This window comes from Leiobunum rupestre, chromosome 4 (genome assembly GCF_980474605.1).
Source record: "Leiobunum rupestre chromosome 4, qqLeiRupe1.1.hap1, whole genome shotgun sequence".
In the NCBI taxonomy this organism is placed as follows: Eukaryota; Metazoa; Arthropoda; class Arachnida; order Opiliones; family Sclerosomatidae; genus Leiobunum; species Leiobunum rupestre.
This window is the reverse complement of record NC_143387.1, coordinates 47,285,298-47,304,870: the sequence shown is the minus strand read 5'-3', so window position 1 is coordinate 47,304,870 and position 19,573 is coordinate 47,285,298. Positions and strand designations below refer to the sequence as shown.

The 19,573-nt window shown below is 36.8% G+C and overlaps 2 protein-coding genes and 1 long non-coding RNA gene across 6 annotated transcripts in view; 1 reads left to right on the top strand and 2 right to left on the bottom strand.

The window, feature by feature from the left end:
- Liprin-alpha (PTPRF interacting protein alpha) overlaps positions 1-19,573 on the bottom strand; it is an 86,882-nt gene that overhangs the window by 9,370 nt on the left and 57,939 nt on the right. For all 3 annotated transcript variants that reach the window (XM_090172688.1, XM_090172687.1, XM_090172686.1), the window contains 10 exons: positions 6,307-6,408; positions 6,067-6,231; positions 5,923-5,997; positions 5,085-5,405; positions 4,877-5,023; positions 4,608-4,805; positions 4,236-4,522; positions 3,928-4,174; positions 3,500-3,723; positions 2,260-2,455 (listed from right to left, as the gene is read on the bottom strand). In XM_090172688.1, the coding sequence (XP_090028814.1) occupies positions 2,260-2,455; positions 3,500-3,723; positions 3,928-4,174; positions 4,236-4,522; positions 4,608-4,805; positions 4,877-5,023; positions 5,085-5,405; positions 5,923-5,997; positions 6,067-6,231; positions 6,307-6,408 (1,962 nt within the window). The remainder of the gene's footprint in view (positions 1-2,259; positions 2,456-3,499; positions 3,724-3,927; positions 4,175-4,235; positions 4,523-4,607; positions 4,806-4,876; positions 5,024-5,084; positions 5,406-5,922; positions 5,998-6,066; positions 6,232-6,306; positions 6,409-19,573) is intronic.
- On the bottom strand, positions 9,273-11,298 carry LOC149948041 (uncharacterized). Of its 2 annotated transcripts, XM_090173014.1 has the most exons (3): positions 11,210-11,298; positions 9,793-9,906; positions 9,273-9,716 (listed from the first exon to the last, which is right to left on the bottom strand). In XM_090173014.1, exon 3 carries the CDS (start codon positions 9,714-9,716, stop codon positions 9,330-9,332), a length of 387 nt encoding a protein of 128 aa, XP_090029140.1. In that variant the 5' UTR covers positions 9,793-9,906; positions 11,210-11,298; the 3' UTR covers positions 9,273-9,329. The 2 variants fall into 2 exon arrangements, with proteins under 2 accessions (XP_090029140.1, XP_090029139.1); XM_090173013.1 differs by having other exon boundaries at positions 9,273-9,906.
- LOC149948040 (uncharacterized) lies at positions 11,607-18,466 on the top strand. The gene is made up of 6 exons (XR_016480576.1): positions 11,607-11,673; positions 12,810-12,859; positions 15,844-15,915; positions 16,135-16,173; positions 16,246-16,308; positions 18,345-18,466. It is a non-coding gene; the product is annotated as an uncharacterized LOC149948040 (long non-coding RNA).

Here is a 19,573-nt window from a genome sequence, read left to right as displayed (position 1 = left end):
GGGCGTGGTTTACTTTAGACATTAAGACTTGTTTCCAAAAGAAGGCTCTATTTAACCATTTAATACACGATTTTACGCGTAACTAAATCAGTTTCGTAAAGAACATGAAAAATTATCCAATAAATTAAGTGTGAAAACGAAGTAGATTAAACCCCGCCGGCTTTTACGGATACATTCGTAGACTAGACATTCCAAGTGTATACATATATAATTTGCTGGGAAAACGGATTAATAATTTCGTTATAATAAATCAATTTATTAACGTTTCATAATCAAAATTTTTGCCCATGCTGTCAAACAGCCTCTTACACAGCCACGTCAGCACGTTAGTAAGCACCACTAATTATTAAATTAACTTTCAGATTATGATAAAACGACAGAATAGTTGTTAAAAATTACAGAAAAAAAATAAAAAGCCAGCAATCAAATTTAAACAATAGAAACAAAAATTTTCGTGTGAATGTGATTTAGACATTGCACTGCTCAATATAACCTAATTTTTAGAATTGAAAATAACGAAGTTGAATCCAAATTAAGGACAGAAATTAACAAGTTACTTTTTTTCTTTCGTGGAGCGTAAAATGCACACTAAAATTGGTAAAGCAAGAATTGTCAGCAACGCATAGCCAAAATTTAACCAAGAAAAAACAATGTTGTATTTCTTCAGTTCTACTACTACGATAAAACATTTCTGATTTCAAGATATTTACGGACTACTAAAGCTAAAAGCACACTGACTGCCTCAAACAGAAATAGATCATTTTACAACGTCGGTTTAACGAAAAATATTTCCAAAAATTGTTAAAAATGTAATTCGCGGGAAAAAATATTTAAATTTAGACGAAGTTTAATAAAATAATGTCTGCCGTATTTGATGGTGGCTTTACTCAGTTAAGGCGAAATAGGGTTAAAATCACTTTCGCAAAAAATGCGCGAATTTTAATTAGCACCGCGACGTGTTAGGGTGGCCAAAGAAATACATCTATAAATTAAAAGGATAAATAAAAACGCAAATACAACAAAAAACAAACGGCCCAATTAGTATCATAGCGAATAATTAATTAAATTAATTGATCTTATGGACAAGCCGCTTCGTTTTATTCATTTGAACGGAGTCTCCCAACTTACACGGGACGAAAAACCTTGATCGTACGTTTGGGGACCGGAAGAGTACAGGTACATGAGGCTCGGACTCATGGAGGCCGGAGCCTGAAAACAACCGACGTTACCTCTTAATTTCCACAACACAGATTTTTACACTCACAGCCTATTCTCGTTAAAATTTAAGTTATCGCTAGGTGAGTGGAATATTTCTTACAAGGTACAATTACGTTGAATTAATCGGCTTATCGAAACAGTAAGATTTTTCATGAAAGCTACCGACTCGTAAATATATGAAAATAAAGCATAGATGAGTAAAATCCCGGATGAAGAATTATTTTCCTAGATTTAAAGATTTGACGTTTGTTTGAAATGAATGGTTAATTTTGGATGAGGGTATCGCGACACCTTAAGAACTGGTTATTTTACCCATATGTGATGAAATAAAAAGTTAATTTGGCTGATACTTTACAACCGCGCCCGGGTTAGATTATTTCAGGAATTCATACCACTAAGAATGTATTTAGGTTTACGGAGAATATGTGGGCATTACCGTGGTCGCTTCGTGATTCCCTGGCGGCTACGCCTTTCATTGATACACTCCAGTACGATTGCAGACGCTCTCTCTGTGAAAGCGGATAATATCTTCCGGGAATCGTAAAAATCAATGTTACAGTTGCGGCCAGCCGGCCACATATTCTATGATAACGCGAATACAGTTCTGATACGGCTAACTTGGAATAGTTATTTTCTTATTACCTTGGGCGGTTTTGGGAAAAACCCAACTGGGGCGCAATTATAAAGTATTCCAAAAGGAAAATAACAAACGGTTTAGAAATAGTATGTCGTCTAAATAATCTGAAGTTAAATCCTAACGAATTGACCAGTTCTTTCACAAGTCACGAGCTTCAACAACTAACCCAATGAATTAAGTTACGCCACTGAAACGTAAAACTGCGTAATCTACACTATCACTTCAGGCCAAGTTTTAAATGAACCGTATGAAGAGGCTTAAAAAACTATTTTAGGCTTAAATTTAAAATGTAAACAGTCTCGGATGCCTCGCGGTTCTCAATAAACATTTTATTTAATAAGCTTAAATCTAGCGCGTAAAGTTGGAAATTGAACGAGCCTAATAAGAAACGTCGGATTACTTACGGTGTGGTATTTCTGTAGGAAATCCCTTTGTGGGCTGTGGTGGGCCTTGGGGGTAGAGCGTCCACTCTGCGGCGGGGACGTGGTGTGGTCGAAGGAGCGGCCGCGAGTGATCAAGCCCATGGTTTCGAGGCTGCCCACTCGGGACTCGAGTTCCTCCGCTCGCTGTTCCGTGCTTTGCTTCTCTTCTTGGATTAAACTACATTCGTAAATGACAAAAAAGTCGCTACAATGACGTTCCCGACAGAACATTAGTTGTCGTTGAGCCGATTGTCACGCGGCTTAGGAAATTTGTCTAACATAAAATCGCTTAATGAAAAACTCAATCACTGTTTTCCTTTCTAAAAAAAAGACGCTCTTTCCCATTACGCAAAAATAATTCGAAATTTGTAGTGATAATACAATGCCCTAAATGAAAATTTTCGATTTCCACACTGTTCCAAATTAAGTATTCGATTTCCCCACGGTCTCAATTGGATTGTTTGACTTTTCGCAATGTCCCAAACACTGGCGGCATAAGGGGGGGGGGGGGGGGGCGAGGGTGGTGGTCGGCCCCGGTTGCCATTTGCCTGTCAAAAAGTTCGGTAGGGTGATGGGCCATAGCTAGGCAGGGGTGAGCGAGGAGGCCGCCCAGGGGATCCAGCCATCTTAAGCCGCCACTGGTCCCCAATGAAAATTTTTGATTTCCCTGCTGTCCTAATTGGAAAGTTTGACTTTGCGCAATGTCTCAAATGAAAATTTTCGATTTCCTCACTGTCCTAATTGGAAAGTTTGACTTTTCGCGATGTCCTAAATGAAAATTATCGATTTCCCACTGTCCTAATTGGAAAGTTTGACTTTGCGCAATGTCTCAAATGAAAAATTTCGATTTCCTCACTGTCCCAATTGGAAAGCTTGACTTTTCGCGATGTCCTAAATGAAAATTATCGATTTCCCACTGTCCTAATTGGAAAGTTTCACTTTTCGCAATGTCTCAAATGAAAATTTTTGATTTCCCCACAGTACCAATTGGAAAGTTCGACTTTTTGCAATGTCCTAAATGAAAAATTTCAATTGGGAAAATTTAAATTTTTCATTTGGGACACTGAAAATGATCTAAATGGAAAGTTTCAATTTTACACAAACATAATCTTCACCCGGTTTATACCTATATTAACAATACAAAAGTTTACCCCTGAAATTATCTAACTTTTAAGCTTATTATCCGCCCAAATATGATCTACTTTGGAAAAGATATACGTACCGAATTTCATTATTAATAGCGTCAAGCTGCTCCTGGAGCATTAAAGCCAAGGTTTGGGCGTCTGTGTGTCCGGAGGGCGAAAGCATGTCCATGGCTTCAAAAATGCTTTCGTTATCGTCCGTTTGACTGCATTCCGTGTCACTCGCGTCGAACGCTTGTTGTACGTTGGCAATCACGTGCGCTTGCTCCAGCTTTTCCCAATCCTGTTCACCCAAAGTTTTCACCTTTTACGCAGTCCATGGTCAAATTCAAAACAACAAACCACCAAACACCGAAATGCCAAAGAAATCACACAGACACGAAAAAAATAAACAAGCCGTGATTAAAGCGTGCTTTATACGACACTGATGCGCAAAAGAAAATGTAAAAAATCCTTCAACCCAAGCCTAACATAGATAAACGAATAGAGACGGCCATGGTCTTTTTACCTTTCCCGGGTCTTCGTCGAGTTGTTGCCTAGCACGGGCTGCTCGCCTGTGAATTGACCCTGTACCAGAGTTAAAATCGAGTCCGGGGAAACCGGAATTGACCGCGGCCGCGGCACTAGCAACGATGGAAGCGGGATTGTCCAAACCAAGAGCCCGATTAGGAGACGTTAAACCAGCCGCCACGGGAGAAGACAAACTTCCACGCGAAGGTGAAAGTGGGGAAGAATGTGAAAATGTATTTCTTGCTCTGGAAAAAATGAAAAGTATTAACACCACGTTCTTTCAATAATGGCGGCTTTGTACAATACCTAGCTAGCGTTTCCGCTCTATAGGCTTGCATGTCGTGCCTAAGCCCATCCATTTCCTCACGCATGGTACCCAATTCCGAGAATATTTTGTCTTTCTCAACTTGGGTATCTTCGAGCATCTTGCGCGTTTTCTCGAGGTCCTGAGCCAGGGAGTTCTTCTCTTCCAAAGCGTGCATCCTCTCCTTCAAATGAAGCTGTAGCCTTTCGTTGGATTCGGCTAACAGTTTATCCACCGTCGCGGCGAGTCTCTGGTTGTGATCTTCATTCATTTTTTCTCTTTGCCTCGCCTAAAATATCAAAACCAACACTATGCAATCTCTACCGTGGAAGTGGTTTTCCCCGGACCTAATAACGCGAAGGTCAATTTCATACCCTTAATAGCTCCCCAGATTTTTCGTCTAATTGAACCTCGAGCCTATTTATCCTCTCTTCGACCGAGCCGTGTTGGGCTTGAGCCAATCTCTGTTGCAATTCAGCTTCAGGTAAGGCATCAACTTTGCGCGTGAATTGAGCGAGCTTTTGCTCAGCCAGCTCGAGTCGCTCTTGAAGGGCCGCCACTTTCTCTTCGCTCTGATTGAGAGGACAACGTTCAATTAATCGTTTGTAGCGACGGACTTAAGGGCGGTAAGCGACTAACGTACCAGCTTCAATTGGGCTTCTTTATTATTTAACTCCTGCTCCAACTTCTCGTTAAGATCGTGCAGCGAAGTAGATTCTCTTTGGGCATTGAGGTATCGCTTTTCCAGAGTAGAAATTCGTTCTTCCTGATCCTCTTTTTGAGCATTGTTCTGCGGATGGACGTTAATTCGTGTTAGCACGCGGAATAAATGAATAAGCAAGGACGTTTACCTCTTTTAGATCCCTAGCGAGCCTAGTGTTCTCGTCTTGGAGTCTCGTCACTTCTTTCTGCGCCGTAGTGAGACTTTCTTCCAGTTCTCGAACTTTAGCGGACAACTCCTGCAATTTTCCTCGAGTTGTGCCAAGTTCCGACGCTTGCTTTTCCACCGTGTCTTGCAGCTCGACGACTCGAGAAGCCTCGGCAGTCGCTTCCGCCGAACCATTCGACACGCGAGAAACGCCGTCTTTCGATGGCGAACTACCGTGTTCTCCATTTTCGACAATCTTCTTTTCCTCCGAGACGCTAGGACCTTTTGTTTTGAACTGGTTTATCTGAAACAATTATTTTTACAAATTAATTTATTTTACGTAAAACCTATCGTAATTACGTTTCGTAGCCCAGGCTCAATATGGAAAAGCGAGTAACAGTCCAATTTTGCTTAAGAAAATAGTATTTCAACTTCATTTTTGAGCGAATTCTAACAATGTCAGTCCCCCAAGGACAATTTCAAGAAATGCGAAAAAAGGAGAGGGCTTACTTATGGCAAACATTACAAATTTATATACGCAATTTCCTATTCTGAAAAAAACTCCCTTCCCAAAAGGAATAAAAAAGGAGAAAACCCTCGGTACCGCGAGCTAAGACAAATTACTTTTCACACGCATGAAAGCCCACCATGATAACCCAACTTCATCTTAGCTAGTCCTATAAAATATCCAAAATGGAAAAGGCAAATTTTCTAGACGATAGAATACGCAATTTCTTTCGTTTTCTTTTCCCATATACCACCAGCAAATGGACAAATTTAATTTTGAACCAAATCGCCGAAGAACAAAAACCCATATATACCTCTTCATTAGATTTTAATAATTCATCCTCCAGCGTTGAAACTCTTTCTAAGGCAACTCTTAAACGTTCTCTGACCTGCGTATTTTTTAATTTTTAATTAGCACACTCATTTTCAATTACTTAAAGCGTAAACGATTAAATTACTTTTTCGTCTAAAGCTTTATGATGTTCGAAAAGAGATTTTAAAGCTTTCAGAACTTCCACCTCGGACGAAACTCCGGCCGGCGACTGCGCTTGCCTCTTCACAACCGTCATCCTCAAAGAACGCTCGTGTCTAGATACCAGACATTCAAGGTGCTCCAGAAGCAACTAATTGAGGTACACAAACAAAACACACGCTGTAAATGGATGCCTACGGTTTACGTCTAAATAATTGAAAAGTACCCTCGTGTTGTTCCTTTCGGCTTTAAGTTCTTGGATTTCCTCCTCTTTTTCGAGCAACTGTTCCCTGGCTTGATTTAATTCTTTTGTTAAAGTTGCAAATTCCTTTAAAAAATAAAAAGAAATGCGGTGTTACTTAAGAATTAATACTTATGTTTTATCAAAATAAGTCATTGCGTGAAACGATGGATTATGTGTATAAATATTTATATGATTTACACGGAGATGACAAAATTCGCCAAAAGCAAATACTTTTAGCCTGCTTTTACAATTTCTAGCTACACCTTTGCCGAAACTGAATGTAAAACAAGATGTCACAGACATTTAAGTACACACAATTCCCCCGATGTTTTAAATATATTTGAACCAATTTTCAATCATCTTGTACATTAACTTATAAAACCCAAGAGGAATTTGATCGAATTTGAAATTTTCAAGTGACCTGGTTTTGGAAATAAGGTAGTGAAACGAAAATGAGTTAGATGGCGCCTGTAATAATTGTTATGAAGTCCCACGAATTGTCCTGAAACCTCACTTAAAGTCAGTCTTAATTTAAAAAAGTACGTAGAAAATGATTGGACTCCGATTTCCAAAATATTTCCTTCGCTAATTGTGGAATACGGCAGCGGCGGCATCGGCTACACTGTACGTGGGCCCAGCACACAAAAAATCACTTGGATTAGGCAATAGTTTTCAGCAACTAAATATGCTTTTTTTTAATTTGGACGGTATTTAGATAACGTAAAATTAAATTAAATTACAAAACAGAGCCTACGCTTGTAGGCCTAGTAATATTTTATATAAATTTTTAACACAAAACACGAAAACGTCTGCATATATATCGTATCTTTCCGATACAAAATTCGATATTTTCAAAAGCTTCGAATGAAAGAGTTTGGTTTGAAGGGAATTTTCATAACGTAAAGTACGCGAGGAGCCAATGTAAAAGTCAATATTTCCCCCTGCAGCGGGTTTTTAGTGTTCTAGAAGTGGATTGGTATGTGGTGATGCCGATCACGTTCGGAAAGAACCACAGCCAAGTTCTTTCCAACACCCACGCTACAGCCATAGTCTCCCCGTCTAATAAAAAAGAAAGCGATACTATTCGACGATACAAGATACAGGCGCCGTATAAACATTACCAGAGATTAGTCTTCTCTGGCACAAAGTGGGCGAAAAAACTAATTTGATTTCAAAGGGAGAACAGTGAAGGCAAACCGCGGAAGTTAGTCGAATGCCTTCGTCGATCACGGTTTCGCCGTGGTACATAACTAAAGCCCGCTAATAACGAAGACCAATGTAAACGAAGGGGCTTACAATCCTAATACTAGCAATATTTGTTTAATGAGTTCGCGGATTTCATTTGAATTAGAAGAATATTTAGGAACAGTTTCTGGGTTGCCGAAATATTTCAAATTCCGGTTTTTCCCCTTAATAATGTTTAGAGATTTCCCTAACCTTCTTAAGGTTAAAATTAGATACCTTTCAACTTCGATCAGAGCTTATATTTTATTAACATCACACGAAAAAATGTATTTGCATCGCCATACTTAGATACTACCATAAGCCTATCATAAAGTCCCCATAAGCAAAGGTCTAGACCAAATTTTTGACTATCACATTATTAAGAGGTAGGTATTCAAAATCTGCACTTCCTAGTGGCTACATCCTCAACCAGCGTGGGAAATAAGGCGGTGGCAGTGGGCAAATGACCAGTTTATTAATTAAATCGGTGGAGGGTTAGTGGTCCACTGGACCACTTAATTAATTCGAGGTGTTTTAATTTTTTTTAGTGGTTCTGCTTGAATATTTTGCAATTGGTAACGATATTTTACGTTTAGTTTAGTTAGTTAGTTTTTACACTCAATTTGAATTTACCCTATTAAAAACGGTTAAAAGTTAACATAGTACAAGTACATACGCTATTCCAATGTAGCAGACGACCTGCACTGGTCATGGACCAGTTTATTTATTTTAGGCCAGGGGGGGGTCACTGGTCAAATGTCCACTTTAAAAAAAATCCTTATTTCCCAGCCTGTCCTAAACTATTCATTTCTGAAATCAATTTCGCGAAATGCATTATGAATGCGCACAAGCCATGCGCGAACGTTTTTAAACTTAGAACCACGCGGGAGAAAAATCCGCCGCGAGCCCTTAGCACCGTAGCCAAGGCTAATTTACAATTTTATCGCTTTAAAACTTAAAAATTAAGAATTATTTTTGCAAAATGATTCATCAGAACCTAAATCTGGCTATTAGGAATAAGAGATGTGTTTCTGAAGGTATTTATTTTTAAAATTTGAGATATAGACGCGTTTTGTGTGGCATTTATCAATCCGAGCGTGGCTGCTCTACCAAGTAAGAGAATATTTTTAAAAAGAAGATGTCGCTACTGCCCTATCGTCGTAAATTCATTTTCTTCTCGCATGGACAATACCGTAAACATGGGGCTCTATGCAAGACCTTTACTTCTACTAATAGAAGTAAAGGCGACATTTTCAAGCTCGCAGCATAAGTCACTATAAAAATAAACATAAAAAGAAGAGTTTCATTTGAAAGTTAATTTCCGTTCGAGACCCTTCGGAGCAGAAGAAATACACAGCGCTTGTTTGCTTTTTACGTCTTAAGGGCGAGAGACCGCGTCTGAATTTATCCCGTTATCAAATTTGGAAGGGCCTCTTAAAGACACGACCACTTGTTAAAAAGGAACTCCGACTAAAACGTAGTCGTTCATTTCAGCAATTTTATCAAAAAGTAGTCATCCGAAACGGTAAGTCGCAGCTTGAAGAGAGTATCAGTGCCGAATAAGGTTCGGTTAGAAAATTAGCATTAAAGCAATTAGAAGTGTCATACTTATTATAATAATGTTACTTATTGTATTATGTTACTTATGTTTGACGATTTAGCTTTTTCACCTAAGTTTGAAATAATAGAGTGAAGAAAATTCGAACAAATGAAACTTTTACTCTTTCAAAGTTATTGGTTAATATACATAATATACATGTATTGTTGATAAATAAGTCGTCTTAGTTATCAAAAATGGTTGAACATTCTCTTTTGAAATCCTCAAGGTCTTGTTCCATAGAGGAAACCTCATTAACAGTATTACGAAGTCGTTCCATGTTCTCCCAAAAGAGCCTATCAGTATCCTGATAAAAGGTTTCGACAACTTCGTCCAGCTTGGTGAGACTGGCTTCGATGAATTTTTCCATTTCGACTTTCAAATTCGCTAACATTTTGTAATCACTTTGACGTTTGCGACTCATTTCGTCCTGAAGTGCTTGAATTTTCCTGGTGAAATATATTGCAGCGGATTCCGGCTCGCCTTCTGTTTTTGCGTCCTGCCCTAGGCCGCCACCGCCGGATTGACGCGAATTGGAATTAGGCTTAGCGATCTTTCGTCCATAGTCCATCTTTTCGGGAAAATCATCATTTGGGCGCTTTTGATTCATGTTGAAAATGGTTTATTCAAAAAATAAAATACGTAACTGATACACGCAAGCTTTTCTCCAACTATTTCGGAGCGATCGCTTCGAAACGTCCGCGTCAACGTCTTAAATCAGTGTTGCCAAAATGCGATATTTTCTTCCAGATTTTTGCGTCCTTTCGGAAATATTAGGCTTGTAAAACCACGGCCAACTTCGATCTCTCGCACTATAGCGGCCATCTCATTCGTTGGCGTTTCTGTGTTAACCTATGAGCAAAAGATGTGCATGACGTCAGCGCCCCTAGCGGATTATTATGTTTAGTATAGTTTTTAAATTGAAGTCAATATAACAACCGAGCATGGCGCTGAGCTCCTACACGTTATAGTACAGTTTATAGGGGGAAAATCCTTGCTCGCGGAATTTCGACGAATGTGTTGGCCGCTGTAGCGCGAGCAGCGCGTGATCAAAGTTGGCCGTGGTAAAACTATTCGCGGCCGAAAACTAAATAGGTAGTTCATTAGCAGAAGGAATTAGCGTGTTAATCAAATACAAACTTTAAAAGTTTAATATTAAGTTTTCGTTTCCTCCGGGGTAAAACGGAACAATTACTATTAACAGATTAAGGAATTTGTATCTAATTTGAAAGTAGCAGACGCTGGATCATAGGCGCTAACTCGAGACTTCCGAAGAGCGTGGCGCCACCTAGACTCGTTTCGGTCTCGAATAACGCTACTGAATAAAATATATTCCATTAAAACTAATTGTGGTTATGAAAATTAAAATATTATAATTAATTTAACCTATCAAAAAAAATTTAATTATTGTTTATCCAAGGGCAAAATAACGATATAAGTCGAAAAAGTACCAAACATAAAATATTTTTTTTATTTGTAACGTTTTAAACAAATGGCGAAATTTGAGGTTCAATATATTGACCGTTACGTAAATGTATTTATAATAATCATGATTCACTGGTTTGTTCTGGCAGTACCGCCGTAAATTCGTAAAAGAGCATAATTCAAAATGGCAGCGGATTATATTCTGGGGAGGGGGGGGATTAGATTTCTACAAAGTCTGAAATTTACTGCCTCCTTAACTCTATCGAATATTTTTTTGCTTGCCTCCGATTGTTCTAGGTCAAATGGTAGCGTCCTTCGACTAAAGCTGGTGTGCCCAAATGTTCAAGTCAAAAGATCGGTATTTGCGAGGTCCAAATCAAAATAGCCCTGTTTATTGTAGTTATTTTTAATTATACGATTTTTGTATATTAAATATACAAAAATCGTATAATATTATTATTTAAATATTATTTTCAATATAAACATTTTGGCGTTCAAGATCACCATTTTGGAGGGAGATTTTTGGTCCATGCAAGTCGTAGTTGGCGAGATAATTAAATTAATATTCATTCATGATGTAACCTAATAGTATACCTAAATTATTTAGGATAACGAGTAAGATCAACTAAATTATATTACTAGTATGGATCCAGCAGCTATTTCAATACCGTATCGTCATTTTCGTCGCTTAGTCATCAGAGAAGAAATTCAGCAATAATTTAATAAATATCGTTCTATACGCATTGCGTGTTCAACTAATTAAATTCCTATATTAGTAATGGAATAAAAAAAGTCGAAACAATAGCGGATATTTTAGCCAGCTAAATCAACTAATCCATAAAATAATAATTGTCGAGAGGTTAAGCTGGCGAATCGTGGAAGATAGTCAGGTAGTTTAAAGAATAATTAAATTCGGAATGTTATTCCCGTCACGATCAAGTCCAAATAAAATGATTTACAATGTTAATGAAAAACGTATTTCGATATGTGGAAGACATTGATAGGTTTATCGCTCTTTTGTCTGCTCTTCGTGAGCATCAACGAAGCGGGGATTGTGGACGATATTCCCAAAAGATTTTATCCCTATATACGGAGTCTATGCAGTAAGATATTAATTTTAAGTCGATTATTTTTCAGTTAACGACTCCGATCTGAACCCAAATGCAAGAAATTATAAGAGCAGGGCTCCTAGCGATTTTTTTTTAAAAATATTATAGGAATTATAGGAAACTTCATAGAAAATATAGGAATTATAGGAAATTTCATAGAAAATATAGGAATTTATTGGAACATTTCAGCTAAAAATAGGAATTTATAGGAACATTTTAGCTAAAAATAGGAATTTATACGAACAATTTTGAAAAAATAGGAAATTATAGGAGTATATTGAAATTATAGGAGTATATTGAAATTATAGGAAATTATAGGAGTATATTGAAATTATAGGAGTATATTGAAATTATAGGAGTATATTGAAATTATAGGAGTATATTGAAATTATAGGAGTATATTGAAATTATAGGAAATTATAGGAGTATATTGAAATTATAGGAAATTATAGGAGTATATTGAAATTATAGGAATTTATAGTTGATGTTTTCGGGAACACCGGAACTAAGCCAGAGCTAAGCTCTATTTAGAAGGCAAATTTTTCCCAACGTTAAGGCTGTTTTCTAATACATTATTTTTAAACTTATTTGAATTTCTGGAAAAAAATTGGAATTTATAGGAACAATTTTGAGAAAATAGGAAATTATAGGAGCATATTGAAATTATAGGAATTTATAGAAATTATAGGAAGAGCAGTCTAGAATGTAGTTTTGTGTATCACGGAATTGCCTTTATCCGACAAAATAAACGGTTTGGATTTTCACAGCTAAATTTCTAATTGTGTAGCTAAGAAAATTACGAAGGGTGCAACCGCCATCTGTTGTCCAAAAAGGATAATTAAATTTTATTTTTAGCTACTGCTTAGGAAAACATTATGATATTTCAGTTAATAACGGAAAATATGCAAAGCGCGCTCTCATACGGATTTAATACGTACACGAAGACCAACTCGTGCGACCTTGAAACGTATTCCGAATTTAGCAATTAATATTAAATTGGGCTGCAGCTAGTCGAGAAAGATTAATTTTAGAAAAACCTAAATGTTTCAAGGTTCCACGAGTTAAATTAAGTAATTTCACTAGCTCCGCATTCCTTCAACGTACATAATTATACATTTTGTTTTTATTAGATTACGTAGACGATTTCAAAATATGTATGGTTCGAAAGGGATGTGTTACTGTGAGTAATATATTTTAGTTAATACAGGGTTCATACCGATTTCCCTGATAAATCCAGGTTTTCCCACGGATATTTCCCTGATTTTTCCAGGTTCAAGATAAAATAAAACTAAGATTTACAGATTCTCATTTAAGTTAAATTGGTTCAATATTATCATATAAAAGAAGAAACTTATTGATGTATATTTGTATTAATTAGCGAAAACCTTCAGAACCCTCATAAATTTCCCCGATTTTTACAAAGAAATTGGAGTTTTCCTGATATTTCCCTGACTTTTCTGTCGACAATCGAATTCCCTGATATTTCCAGGTTTTTCAGGTCAGTATGAAGGTATATTCCCGTTGGATAGAATCCTATTGGGTCGAATTCCCAATGTATCGAATCCAAAAATATACTTTCCCAATTGATCAAATTCTAATTTTGTAATCCCATTGGGTCGAATCCCATTTATTCGAAAAAGTTAATAGAATATTTTTACCTATCCAAATCGAAGTAAAAAAAAATACCCGAATGAACAATTAACTTTAAATTCGATATTATACAAAGGTCAATAAAGAAAGCAATATAAAATTGAAATCTGTTTACTTCGTTAGGTTAGGTTAGTTAGAAGTTTCATTTAAATCAAGTGGCGTTGGGACGGTAACCCAAAGGTCGTAGGTTCGATTCCTGCCCGAGCTGATATGATTTTTCTCAGTCACTCTGGTATGGAACAATACGCAGAGGTATTCCTTGATTTAAATGAAATTTCTAATTGTATTAATTCCGGCGTAATAATAAAAATAAATTCTCAAGGTTAGGTTAGGTTAGGTTTCATGCTTTCACTTGTGAGTAAACAAAATGTCGGTCGAATGAGAATCGACCCAATGGGACAAAAGCCAGTATGAACCCTGTAATATGAATGATTATTTTTTCGGAAGTAAGCGTTACAGGCCACGGAAATGACCACATATTTAGAACTAAAAAAATTAAGTAATGACCGTTAGAACCCCAAAAAAAATAAATAACGACCGTTAGAACTAAAAAAATAACGGCCGTTAGAACTCAAAATTTAAGTTATGACCATTAGAATTCAAAAAATAAGTAATAGGTGATTATGAAAAAGAATTGCGCGCAGAGGCTCACGGGATTTTTTGACAAAGCGTCGGCTGCTTAAATTCGTCTGCACCTGCCGAGGCCCGCGTTCGTCCGCGTTTAGTAAAAAGCACCAACCATGGATTGATTGTTTGAAAAGTTAGTATTTTTCTAAAATTATTAAAAATACATAAAGTTAACAAATTTATTACATTTTTTTTATTTCTTATAGTTCTAGACCAAGTATTGATAAAGAAACAAGCCCAATTTTAATAGAAAACACAAGGTTATATTTACATACATGTTTCCATTATTCCTGAAAATGAATTAAAATGAATTTGGATAGAATTTAAAAATATTTCATTTAATAAATCAATTACCTTAATTTAACGACTTTGCAAACTTCTCTCAAAACGAAAAACGAAAAATCCTTTCGATAGAACAATGAAATAGAAATCTCGCTAACCCTTGCCCAACTAGCCAGACGAATTTACAAAAAGGGGCCAATTTTGATACTTTAAACTTGGTAGTACTTAACCAAATCACGTGACCACCGATATTTTTCATAATCACCTATTACCGTGATTTAGAACTCAAAATTAAGTAACTCTATAATACAAAATAAAATACAAATTTGACAAGCTTTATTAAGTATTTCCAGAAGTGTATAATATATTCCTTACGAGAGAAGTATCCGTATCTAGGCCATTAAATGAAACATGTTCCTTCGCAAGATCGAAGCACTTTTCAATGGGCACGAATGTGTGTACACAGCATCACGGCTCAAATTTTTCCACCGAACGATATAAAAATTACACTCAGGGCTCACACCAAAATCTGAAAAACCAATAGGGAAATAGGGGATCTTTCAGGCTAGATACATGTATAGGGTGAAATAGGAACCAAATTTCGAAAAGTAGGAACCAAATAGGGACCATTTAAATAAAAATGAGACCTTTATTTAAACTTTAAATTTTACAAAAATGACTTTTAAAATAGAATATTTCTATCACTAACTTAGTTTTAATTTGCAAAAATGACCTATTTTAAGTCATTATTAATTTTACCGAATTTTTCAATTTAGCCGAGCTCGTGGCGCCACCTAACGTACATTATAGGAAACGTTAATCGATGCAATTTTGGTTCAATATTATAAGCCGATGGTACTTTTCACCAAATTTACTATAAATACGGTGATTTAGGAACCAAATTCCGATTTTAAGGTGGTTTAGGGACCTCGAAAAAAAGTAGGGGCTTTTAGGTATTTTAGGGACCAGGTGGGAGCCCTGTACACTGCGTAGGAATATACACTCATTTATAAATTAGAGGATCATAGTTTTGGAAACGCACTATTTTATTCTTCAGAGCAGTCTTTCGTAAAATCGTCGAGGTACATGTTTCAAAGAGCATTAGCATTAAAAACCACCTATGGACTATAATTCAGTTAAAACAAGTGAAAAGGCAGAAACGGACATAATAAAAAGGGGGCGAAAAATCTAATCCCCCACAAATTTAAAGTAATAATAAAACTGACGAAATACTCGGACCGATAGGTCTCCGAGGATAAAATTAACACGCGAAACTCGGACCGGTCGGTCAAATAGATCTTCGAGACAAAAACAAATTAAAATGGAATTAAAATAGGCAGAATTTCCAGTGGTAGACCGGTTTCGCCCTAGTTGGAACTCATCAGTACCGCGGAGGAAATCTGGCTCGCGACTAAACAGAATCTAAGCCTAAAAATTAAAAATTTCAAAACGCGTTGCTCCGAGTACTTCGTCAGTTTTATCATTAATTTAAATTGGTTAAGGGTTAGCTTTTTTGCCCCTTTTTACAATGGACGTTTCTACCTTTTCTCGTGTTTTAACTAAATAATATGGCATGACTGACGCGTAAAATTTCTTCATATTTAGGCAGACGAAGCGGAAACGTTGAAAGCGGAATTCTTGTCTTATAAAATTTGCCCGTTGCCCGAAAGTGATGATGTATGTAAAACCCTAGTTGCATTAATGGGCCACACCAGCGTTTGAAAATAGTTGGCTTAAAACCGAGTAGCTCCTCCTCTCCCGTACCCCGTGATTGCAGATCCGGCCAATCATATTCAAGGATAGCATTCAAACGCCGGTGTGGTCCTTTACGAGCACCTGACGCGAAAATAGTGTATAGAAATTACATTAGAGTTTTATTACAATTATTTACAACAGGAATTAAAAGCGAGACTCAAAGAACTTTCTAGCAATAAGGTAAAGATAGTCGTAACAAAAATATAAATTAAAAACCAATTCTAATAAGTATATTTTTACATTTCGTAATAGACATTAGTAGAAAAAGTTAAAGGTTATATAAAAAAATACATGCCACATCTGAGAGCGGCTTTGGTAAGTTTCTCCTCGCAATAAGAAAACGTTTTCTTAATCTATTGTTTCTTTTTCTCAAGCGTTAGCTTTCCTCGCGAGATAAATTAACGCGACAAGCATACATCAACATTATAATTAGTTACGCTTGGAGGGCGTATAGATATACTTTCGTGTTTCTTAACGGCAATGGCAATTGTCTTAATTGTTTCATACTTCTCAGATCAAGCTATTATAAGGGAAATTCATTCGAAAAGTGGCGTTACTGTCGTTTGTTTACGCGATCGCTTTGATTTTATCTTATTCTATTAGCAGGGTTCGTACAAAATTTCCGGAATGAGATTCCCTGACATTTCCAGGTTTCCCCTGACCAATTTTCAAAATTTTCCCTGACCATTTTTGTAGCAAAAATGAATGGTTTCAGGTAAATTTTTACAAAATATTTAAAGGGGAATGGCCAAGCTTTTCCAAATATGGCCTTATTTCCGTATCAAAAGATTAACAAAACGTTCAATATACTAACGCGTACCTTTTTTTGTCTTGAAAAAATAGCTTTTGACCCAAAAAGTTGAAACGAAAAATAACGCCAGGTGTTTGGGTTTGAATTTTCGCCGCCATCTTTGGGGCTGCCGCCAGCGCCCCTAACGAGCGATTTGCGAACTATCCTAACTTTTAAAATCGCGCAATTTAGGCTTAAGTCTCGTATATATAGAACGCGCCGCGCGTGCAAAATAATTTTTTTTTGCGTCTTCAGCAGCGTGCGCTTTTACGTTGTTTTTCTGTCTCACCGTCTTCTCACCAGGTGTCACGCGCGCTTTTCAATTTCCCGAAATTTCTTTATTTTATTAAAAATTAACCACTCAATATTTTTTGATGCGGTTTTCGCCATAAATTTTAGTTTTTAATGGGCTATAGGGCTATCTAACTGGTTAAAGCTTGACCGTTACTCTTTGATACGTATTTTTAATAAATCGTTCAAAAATTTATTTGCCTGATTTTTTGGGGTCATTTTCAAATTCCGACTTTTCCAGGTTCGTGAACACAGAATAAACCCTGATTAGGTCCGTTACTTTAACATATTGCAATCGTTACAGTCATAGTTCCGCGAGTACCGTAATTTTTGTAGATACTTTGCACAGTATTATAAGACGCATCTTTAAAAAATATACACAAAATTAAACCAGTCGGGAAGCAAGCCGCACTCCCAAAAAAGATGTAACCTAAACAAGATGTCACGGACATTTAAGTACACACAATCCTGCCGATGTTATAACTGTATTTTAAATATTAAATTTAAATTTGAACAAACTTTCAATCACCTTGTACATTAACTTAATAAACCCAAGAGGAATTTTATCGAAAATTAATTTATCGAGTTACCTGGTTTTGGAAATAAGGTAGCGAAACGCGAACGAGTTAGATGGCGCCTGCATCAATTCAATGACCATAGTGCGTACGCGGGTTGTGGGGTCCCGCGAATTGGGCAAAAATTTCCCTTCAAATTAAATTTTCTTAATGCAACCGAAAACGTAGTTCAGAAATGATTAGTACTAACTAAAAATTATAATATTCAACTAATTCGCCCTTAATTTAAAAAATATGTAACTTTTAAAGCAAAAATCGCGAAAAACCACTAAAATGGTAAAATGATTAATTTTTTGTTCTCCGATTCCAAAAATGTATAACGGGCTAACGAGTGCATGCATGCCATATGCTTTCGATTGACATACCACCGACCCTTTTAGATCCATTTGTTGACGAGTTACGCGGAATCCGGCAGCGGCGGCATCGGCTGCACTGTACGTGGTCCCAGTACACACAAATGCCTTACGGATTGCGCGTAAAAAGCATCGCGTGGCCCGTGGAGAAGGTTATGAGAAAAACCGCAACCGTCATTTAAAAACTTTTAATGCTGTGCAAGCCGCGGCGTATCTAATCGAAATTACTGTAAACCTTTTCAGTTTTTCTCATCGTAAATTAAAAACTGCTTCAAAATAGTTGTTTAACTTTCGTACGAAGTGCTAATGAACATTATATTTAAAAATATTTCTCAATTTCAGGATTGTGCCCAGCAAATAATGGCAAAAATGAATCTAACTATAACGCGGGAGGAAATTGACCAATTGAAGAAAAATGTTAAAATGTAAACGATAGTTGTGTATAGATAGCGTGTAATAAACAACAAGCAGTGTTACTTTTGTCGAATTAACGAGTATCTTGATATATTGCGAGATAAGGAATTAATAAAAACTACTAGGAATGATTACAACTGTTTTATCTGACGATATATGGCGAGGCGATGTGGGAAGCCGTAACAGAAAAAGTGGGTGTAGAATTAATTATACGTTTTACCGCCACGTTTATTGGTGGCGAGCCAATAAAAAGGTATATTAAATTTACATGCTATTCTGACAAAATTATGATTCGAATTCGCGGGCGCAGCTGCAAAATTAATTTATTTCTTATTACAATTTCTAGTTTTAATTAACGTATTCTTCTCATTAATATTTTCCCATATTGTTCGAAATTGAATTTTAAATTTATTTCGATCTGTTTAAGAGGTAATTTCCCTCGCCATATCGGAAAGTACACTTATTTTAATATTCTTTTTATAACGGTGTAGATGGAACGCTCTACGGCGAGCGTGAATACCTTAAAAGGAAATTGACTTTTTTGGGAGCGTAAGGGCCTCGGCACGTAGAAGCTTCGATTTTCCGTACAATATTTATCGAGAAAGAACGGATGATATACGAAACTAACAAGGTCATAAAGTCGACGCGGGCAGCCGCGAAAAATGGGGCTCCTTATCAGCGAGTTGCCCAAAGATGGCGTTATTAGAAATCGAAGCTAGACAGAATAAAAGCTCCCCTTTCGAATACACTCTCCTTCATTGATAAGCGGCAAATTGCTTCTCTTCGGCCTCGATATTGGTTTGCCATTTAATTTTTACACGACGTTAATTGAGAAAGTCGACGAAGAAACTCTTTAATGGCAGTTGTTGCCTAATGGTGAATCTTTCTTGAAACTGATAGCGGACTAGCAGACCCAGCGTTTTCATCGATTTTCATTCACCGCGCGGGTTATTCGCGACAATGCCAAAATTAAAACAATTTTAAATCTACGCTAATTATTAAATTAAACAAAGACCCGCGGTTGGGCGTATCGTCCAGAAAGAAATACAGATTCAACTTCATTACAATACGATTCCTCCAAATCTCGAGAAGAGTAAAACATTTTTCAGACTTACGGCGATCTCAATTCGAACTGTCGCGACTTATAACGACACACG

Bases quoted from the DNA above. Each gene is read 5' to 3' on its own strand.
- LOC149948041 (XM_090173013.1), bottom strand. From the start codon at position 9,755: ATGAATCAAAAGCGCCCAAATGATGATTTTCCCGAAAAGATGGACTAT.